Here is a 9,067-nt window from a genome sequence, read left to right on the forward strand (position 1 = left end):
AGTGCCACCTCTTTGGAGCACAACGCCCACACACCGCCATCTTTAATTTAACTACACACTGCTGTATACGGCAGCTTCAACAGACTTCTGTAACAGCTTTAACAGGCTTTCTGACTGTGGATTGATTCTGAGTATACAGTACACTAATGGAAACTGTCCCTTGGTTTATGTGGTGCCTGCACAGTAAATGATGCAGTGTTAGATGTAGAAAAAGTGTAGCATCAACTATAAGAGTGTTGATTCTGACTCTCTAAGTGCGGAATCAACACTGTCAACATTTAATATGTGGTGCATGGGCGGGTGAAGGTCTCTCCGAGCCTATTAATCTCACGGTGTCTACCGGCCTGTCCTGTTTTCCTCGTAGTGTCGCCATGGCGTTACGTCAAGGAGACTAGCGCAGGCTGACCTCAAAAAGCCAGAGGAGCAGTATTTATGTCGGCCAATGATATTTGGCCAGGGCAGGCAGGCACCTACACTGGATGAGAGGCGCTGTGTGACTGGACATAAAATTCTCTGAAGTCCTTGTAAATCTCGGCCCCCGTAATATCCCATGGCTTTGCCTTGGCTTGGCTTGCCTTTACGAGCATTTACAGTTCTGTAGTGATCCAATCCCGGCCTTGTTTGTCTTCTGTTCCCCCCAGTGTTTTTCAGCACTGGGGTTGGTACCCCATGTGGGCTCACCAGGAGCCTATTCAAGCTGGTTCAGGAGTAAACCAGGTTAAGTTAAGTGGTAAATCATCTAATAGAAGAGTCGGGAGTCCTGAGGGGGGTGGGCGGGGTGAAAGAAATGTGTAGCGGGTCCCCAGAAATTTAGGATGTCAAAATGGGGTCCTGAACCACAAAAAAGGTTGGGAACCGCTGGTTTATCCCCTTCTTTACTTTGAGTACCATACACACTGCACTGTAAGGGCTAAGACACTAAGCAGTGTTGCCAGATGGAAAATGATCGTGCCAAAACCTCAAAATGATCATTTTTGGGGGCTTTTTGGGAGGAAATTATCGTACAAGATCCAAATTGTCGTTTTAAATGAACTGAATGACAGCTCTGAAATGATCGTACATCGTGTTTTTTTGATCATACAGTGCACAAAATGTACAAAATTATGGTACAAATACGATAATTACAGTGCTTAATTTGAAGGGGAGCAAGGGGGAGCTAGCTCCGGAACCTCAGACGAGAGCTCCGGAACCTTGGATGGAATCTTAGGGAAAGACATCACAGATCCCCCTCCTGGGGGAGCCACCCATCCTCTGCGCTCCAGGACCTCCCACTTGACAAATTAAGCACTGGATAATTATCATACATCTGGCAACACTGACTGCAAGTGACAACCAGGCAAGCGAACTAGACAGCTGGTTTAGGGTCTGCAGCTGAAAAGGGGCCACTGGTAATGCCTGGTTATGTAGGCCTAATTCTATTCACATAACAACAAAACAAATATTTCTATTCTAATCGGATCAGATGTGTTCATGTCTACACAGGTATTGACAACTTTGAGTGAGCCAAACCCTTCCTAAATTCAGTGAGTAAAAAGTGCAACGATATTGCTATCAAAATCAACCATGAGGTGTGATTCTGATTTTTTACCTCCTCAAAGTGTTTTCAGTTCAAGGCACACCACCTCAATTGATTGTGTGATTGATTGATTGTGTATCCTGCCTCCATGACATTGTCTCACACTCACAGAGATGAAACAGTGTGGCAAATGGCACAAATAGGACGTTAGGCAGTAAATAATCAAGGAAATAATCAAAGCAGTGTGCAGTGATGCGTCCAGGCTGGTAATGAGCAAACCGGTCACGGTGGCAGCAGGCATCCTTTCTGCACAACGACATTACAGCCCTCTGGTGTGTGTGTGTGTGTGTGTGTGTGTGTGTGTGTGTGTGTGTGTGTGTGTGTATGTATGTGTGTGTGTGCGTGTGTGTGTGTGTGTGTTTGTGTGTGTGTGTGTGTGTGTGTGTGTGTGTGTGTGTGTGTGTGTGTGTGTGTGTGTGTGTGTGTGTGTGTATGTATGTGTGTGTGCATCTAGTCTACAGATTGCCCCGTATATTGGTATTTTAATGCAGTGTGTGTGTGTGTGTGTGTGTGTGTGTGTGTGTGTGTGTGTGTGTGTGTGTGTGTGTGTGTGTGTGTGTGTGTGTGTGTGTTTGTGTCTGTGTCCTACTCTCCTCCCCTTCTCTTCCAAGGCGTCCTGTTACCCCCTAAATATAGCAGGTGTATGGATCTAGAAACTAATGGTCGTTTTTTTCTCTGTGCCACCACTGAGGGGCTCACACCTTACTGTTCCAGATGATGAGTGAGCACTGAGTAGCTTGCTCTCCCTTATCCACACAAACAGTCTCTGTGCGCGCCCTCAGTTACATTACAAACTTGGCAAAGGGAAGTAAGAAGAAAAGTCGTCAGACACTGGACGGACAAATGGAATGTAGATGAGGACACATGACGTATAACTGAAATAGGATGTGGTTTACTCGTCGATTTTAACCCGAACATCTCCACATTTCTTCATCAGCAACTCTCGGGCTACTTATTGTGACAGGTAAGCAGAACAGTATTAAATGTGCGATGCCTAATAAACCAGCTTCGTATCAAACTTCAAACTTCTGACTTCTGCGTGTAAGTCTTTTTAGGAGGTTGCCTGAGCTGTTATAGCCTATATACATTTGGAGCGGTGCGCAACCTTATATCTTTTTGAGTTCTTGACAGAATTGGGAAATGACAACACAATCAGCATCTAGCCTACAGATTGCCCCCTATATTAGTTATTTAATGCGATGTGTTTTATATGTTTTAATTGCACATTATACCAAAATTACACCACGTATCCTGTTCTGTCCGGCTTTGTGGAGCAAATCCGTTATTCCACCCCGAAAAAGATCACTACAACTTCGAGTGTCCCACTAATGCTCTCGATGCGACGAGCGGTGCGTTTTATCTCCTGCCATTTGTTTATTTATTGCACCAACACACAACGCAGACAGCTTTGACTACATAGCCTATGTGAGCACCAAATGCATTTGTTTCATTTATATCTCCGTTGTTCATATATCGGGTTTCTGCCATTCAATGGGACACTGGAATAGAAAGAATCACTTCTTTTGACTTTGCGCTTCGTTTGCCCTCTAAACATGTGCAGGAGTGGACAGCTCTCTCAGCATAGCAGCATCCTGTCTCTCGTGCGCGCATGCTTCTATGGGATGGCAGAGACATTCGTTTGTAATTTCAAGTTCCTCTGACCTTTGAGAGCGCGGTAGTCTTTTCGAGTCTGTTTCTTACAGGTTGTTCACCAACCACAGCGTGCGTTTTGAGCATTCCACATGAACTGCAGTCAAATTTGTACAATCAACAATTCGATCTTCAAACTGTCCAATCGTAATAACCACACCACGTAACATGTCCCATAGTCAGGTGCAGCAACAATAGCTTAGCAGTAACGATAACATGCAAATCAAAGCACTACAGTTAGCTAGTGGTGTATGAAACCTCTGACGTGCGCCCTTGCATGCATTGTTGCATTGCTAATCAACGTGCGCGAAGTAGCGCCTGTGGACTACGCTTGGCTCGCTGGCTGCGGAGGTCCTGTTGATCGGTCATATTCTAGACCACGGGGATCTCGTTAACGTTTTACGTAGCGCAGAGAGATATATTTCGAAAGCCTGGCGTGCTGTGGAAATTTCAGCTACGACCTCCCCAATGTAGGTTTGTAGACGGTGTCCCCAGACAGTGGGTCCCTTTTTTCCTGAAAAATAACCAAAATAGTATTCTGCCGTCGTATGACACATCTGACGTCGACTGACACTCGGTGGAACCCCCTCTCTCCTCTCCATTCTCGTCGCTTGGTTTTTTTTGTTCAGTAAGCCACCTCGGAGATGGTTGTGATTTCGTATGGACCATAGCGTGATTTATGGTGGACGCACGCTTCTGTATCAATGTGTATTGATGTATGTAGCAGAAAACGTGGCAGAGATAAGGTAAGGGAATTTTTAGACAACCAATGCTTTGGTGTTTTAACACAACGCATGGCAGTGCTTCGTAGTATGAACGCAAAACATTGACCACCGTTTTTCGTGTCATCTGTTACATCTTTGGAGACCCGAGGCATCATTGCCTTTGTGTGCGCATGGCTATACAGTCAACACGCGCTTGTGTAAAGGTTCAATTTGTGGGGATAATGTGCCCACGACATCACTCGGCGTGCTGAATTGTTGTCCTTCAAGGAATCAGTTTATTTATTTCACGTGGGTAATTTCCTTCTTTTACTGGAAGAAATCTGGTTTATTTTGCACATGTCGTGTCTTTTACTATTTCCCACCACAGAGCCCTTATCTCATCACCTGGTACCTTTTACTGGAATTTGGCAAAGATTTCCTAGAAGACGCCGAGGGTTAACAACAATCAAGGAGGATTTGGTTATTGTCTTACTCGGGAATTACACATCCAAAAACGGGGATCTATGAGCGGAAAAGTGGCGAAGCCTAAAGAAGAAAAGGATGCTTCCTCCAAGGGTAAGAGGCTAGTCTTTCTCTCTCCCCTCTCTCTCCCTTGATTGCTGCCCCTAAATCACTCACTTAAAGCGACCGCGCATTCATTCATCTCACCCCTACAACATTACATTGTGAAAACAGTGAGGGGAGACGCCGAGAGGGCTACAGAGCCTCGGCTTTGGGCAACACAGTCGGAACAATGTCGTAAATGTGAACCTGTTCTCTGTCGAGACGCTACTGGACATGTGGTTGAATAAGGCGACTATCACGCCAGTGTTGATGCTGCTTTTCAGTTAATGACTGGCATGTAGGTCTATTCACCTTCTGTGCATGACTATTCTGTCATTGGGATGACACGACTGCGCTGTCGCTTTAACTCAATGGTTATAGAAACAGTAATGTTATTGGTGCCTTGTTGAAATTCTCCCAGATTTGGTGTTCTATCCTGCAAACCCCCAAGGTAAGGTCTGGGTAAATCCTTCCTCACCAATTTATTCAGGTCACGCCGTAAAGTGATGACGCGAGGAGGAACACACTATTTTGTTTGGGTATCTACCGCGCTGCGCAAATGTCCTGTTGCGTAAAAGCGGGCAACGTGTCCATTGTGTGCCCTGGTCAAAACTGTGCTTCGACTCGGAAAGTAAACTGCTGAATGATTACCATGGAGACAAAGGCGACTCTGGGTTGCCAAAGAAACGTGTTGAATGATGTTTGTCAGGTGCATGTGGTTTGCTTTGGATAGGCACGTTATCATTTCAGCTTATATTTGCATTTTGCCTTTTTATTCATCTATCGGTAAGATAACACAGCTGGCATGGAAACTGACAAGGATGATTTCTGCTCAACATGTGCTCTTTAGAGGAAACTGTTGACACAAAATGCAATAGTAATACAACCACTAGGGCAATTAAGTCTGTTCACACATCAACCAATAACATCTCTCCCCTCTCTAAAGAATAGCTACATCATAAAATATAAGCTCATTACTTCTCCGGATAACAAGTCTTTGTCACGTTTCTGCTGCTGAATGAACAAAAAGGGAATGTGTGCATGGCATGACAAAGTAGCTGACTGCGTACTCGGCAGGATTTACTGAAGGAGGAACACAAGTCTTCACACCCTCTGTCTATGCAGTGTGCAGCCTGTACAATTCTGCTCATGTGTGTCCTCTGCTTTGATAGAAAAAAAATCAGACTTTAAAAAAAGCAACGCAACAGCGCCTAACCCAAAACACTAAGTCATAATCAGGACACAGGCCTTTCTTGTTGTTCTTTGCTGCAGGCACTGTTTTAGATGTTGTCTGTTGCCGCCGCTGCTGCTGCTGCATAATGCTTCTGGCTCCCTGATTTTGTGTACTACAGCATCGCATGTTTGCTCTCTGGCTGAACTGTGAATTTGAGCCTTCTTTCTTTTTTTCTTTTTTTTTACCCCTTTGCGAGTCCCACCCTAAGGGTTCGTCCAGAGTTGTTCAGTCAGTTAAGAACCCAATGCAAGTCACCATAAGGGTTCGTCCAGAGTTTCTCCTCTGTTGGTCGGTCACCTAGGGATCTTAATGTAAAACACACACTGCATTACACGTGGTACTCTATCCCCCCATGTTCTGCAGTACAACTGGCCTACTGGATGAGCTCATCTTCTTTGGTTGGTGTGGCAATCTCCTCTGGTGCATTAGACGATACAGTCAATTTAGTGTTAATTCAACACTCTGAGAGACACATTCAATGCTCCTCTGGCTGGTTCTACTCTTTGAAGTGTAGACTTAACACTGACAATGTTATATCTATGCTTAGGTCTGCTACACATTTTAGTGATGTCTGAACTTGTAGGCCTGCACAGCTGATGTGCAGTACCATTCATCATAGTCAACATTCGATTCTTTTTTCCTCTGTAATACTGTACCTGTGTGTATTTTGTTACACTAGTGTTATGATATTGGCTGTTGTAAAACACACACACGCACACACACACACACACACACACACACACACACACACACACACACACACACACACACACACACACACACACACACACACAAGACATGTTCAATGCACAGTGTAGGCTAGTACACATGTGCATAGTGACGACAAAATGTTCTATTCTATTCTATTCTATTCTATTTGTATTCTATTGTATTTCATTCTATTCTGTTCTATTATGTTCAGTTCTGTTCTATTCTATACTATTCATATGAACACAGGCGGAAACATGTAGGTGGAATTTTCTAGTTGGCGTGCCAGGCGCGTGGTGGTGGCGGCGGTGGGGTAGGCGATTTGTCATTTTTCGCGAGGGAGTTGGAAGATGGGTGACATGACAAATAAGCCTCGTAGTCATGCTTAGGAGGCCGAAACGGCGGAGGCGCCCGAGCGATGACAAATCAGTTCACAACTGCAAGCGAGGAAAGACAACAGCTTGTCTGCATGATAAGCATCAACATGTTCTCTTCTGGCGCATATCCTTCATATTACATCAAATCAGACGTATATCGTGTGAGAGGGAGGCAAGACTCGCTGAGGCTCAAGGCCGAGGTTCTGCATCAGGGAAAAAGTGAAGCATGGTAACTAGTGTTAGAAATTCACCTTTGGCTAAGGCCCGCCCTAAAGTGCTTTTTGACCAATCACAGCGCAGCAAAAGGACGACCTCGGACAAACCTCGGACAGTTTTGACAGCGCTCCATTGAACTCAATGCTGAAATCGCATGTTTTCAAGTAGCGAGATACGGTCGTATTATTATTAAAATATGATTGGAAATTATGCCTGGGGTATTTGTGACAAATGTGCAAGTTTCCCCGCGATGTAACAGGTGGTAATCACTTTCCTCTTTACCTAAAACCGGACTAATATTACTAGCAGCTGAGTCTGCCTTGAAGGGTCTCGGCAGCCTCACAATCGACTAGAAAGCACACGGATCAAAAACATAGTTTGTGCGCTCCGATCATGACACCATCTCATTCATGTCCCTTTTCAGTAAGGTTGTAAGCAAACCACGAACCTGTTTCAGAGTAGGATTTTGGATTTCTGACCTAATTAATGAAGAAACACCGCTAGCAAAGTTAACTATCGGTCACGGCAGGAGTGTTTTGACTAGCAGCTGATGGACGTGACTTTGTTAAGCTACTGAAGATATAATCGCCAAACGTTAATGTTACACATTGCTGTGGTAGCTTTGAAGATGACTACAGCCATTAAGTTATGTGATTTCGTTTTCGTCTAGCAAGTTTGAGTCAGGGCTCAAAAGATATGCGAGCTCAGCTTACCATGGTGCTGGTTACAATGCCTATCGATACCCATAGAAGAGCCCATAACAGCTGTGATGCATCGCATGACCGTTCAGAAAATAAATACTTATATTCACAATACTATGAATTAGTTTTTTTTATTTATTATGAGTGAATAACTGCTGCGATTTGCAGTCACTGCATAAATCACGTTGATATCTCAGCATTGAAAGTTTATCTGTCCGACCTAGCAACTGTAACTAAACAGGGGGCTTAGCCAAGGGCGAATTGGAGGCAAAGTGTAATATTGATGATGTTGTGGTAGCTTATTTGTGCAGATGGAATCACTGGCAATCTGACTCACTGCTGAAACAGATCAGCTACATGTAAGCTTATATCATAACAACAACAACATGACTACTGAATGTCTTAAAAAAACAGACTTGATCATTGTCGTTTTGGTAACGACACATTTATAATGGAGGCTCTGCACTAAAGGGCTTATGTCATATGTGTTCAGAACGTATAAAGGGTGCAAAAAAAGTTCAAGTTAAATCAATGCAAAAGATCTATGCCGTATGTAGCTCTTAATTGATTTTTTTCCCCTTTTTCTCTGGTGTGTCCATGCCTCGGTTCTTCTGATATTGTTAACTGTGAAAGCATCTTTCACTATGTTACGTTTGTCCACCATGACAATCACATATCACTTTGAAGGTGGATGCCGTTCTGACCTTTCAGAATTGTGACCCATGAGTGTCCGTGTGTACCGGCCTGTCAGGATGCAGGGGCAGGATTGGCTAGCCAGGCTCCCACCACCTAGAACTAATACCTCCAGTCAGTTTCATTTCTTTGCAGCTACCGTAGTAGGTTTCGTTGGATGGAAACAACATGAAAGAGCATGGGAAGTATGGTTGTGAATGGCTGGGCCGGCTCAACAGCAAACAAAGGGGAAGTCATAACAGGCTTTTTGTATATTATATGTGAGCCAGTATGTACAGTTTAATGCTTTTATCCAAAGCGACCTCCAAATATGTGCAGGGTATCGGTTACAGTCCCTGGAGCAATGTGGGCGTTAGGTGCCTTCCTCAAGGGCCCCTCAGCCAAAGAATGCAGTAGGGAATGCTAGACTGGGATTCGAACCTGAAACCCTGTAATTCACAGTCCTTCTTAACCACTAGACCACAGCTGCCCACTAAGATGAGGCTGTGTTCTCCTCAGTTCCACCGCTGTACCGACACCGCATCTCCTGGATAATCAGATATGTCGCATTTCCTCCGTAGCTCTCTCTTCACAATGAGATTGAATATACTGAACAGGCAGGCTCACAGGCAGGCTTGCCGTGGAGCATGTTATCCTGAAGTGCC

The 9,067-nt window shown here is 44.5% G+C and overlaps 1 protein-coding gene across 2 annotated transcripts in view; it reads left to right on the forward strand.

Moving 5' to 3' along the window:
• Positions 1 to 2,376: 2,376 nt before the first annotated feature.
• The window catches only part of fgf13a (fibroblast growth factor 13a), a 247,490-nt gene continuing 240,799 nt past the window's right edge, over positions 2,377 to 9,067 (forward strand). Inside the window, exons 1-2 of one of the 2 annotated variants that reach the window (XM_063190495.1) lie at positions 2,377 to 2,540; positions 4,319 to 4,506. In XM_063190495.1, the coding sequence (XP_063046565.1) occupies positions 4,455 to 4,506 (52 nt within the window). In that variant the 5' untranslated portion in view covers positions 2,377 to 2,540; positions 4,319 to 4,454. Of the gene's footprint in view, positions 2,541 to 3,881; positions 3,973 to 4,318; positions 4,507 to 9,067 lie in introns of those variants that run through there. The other variant, XM_063190496.1, reaches the window with a different exon arrangement.

The sequence above is a fragment of the Engraulis encrasicolus genome, chromosome 23, assembly GCF_034702125.1.
Source record: "Engraulis encrasicolus isolate BLACKSEA-1 chromosome 23, IST_EnEncr_1.0, whole genome shotgun sequence".
Classification (NCBI taxonomy): Eukaryota; Metazoa; Chordata; class Actinopteri; order Clupeiformes; family Engraulidae; genus Engraulis; species Engraulis encrasicolus.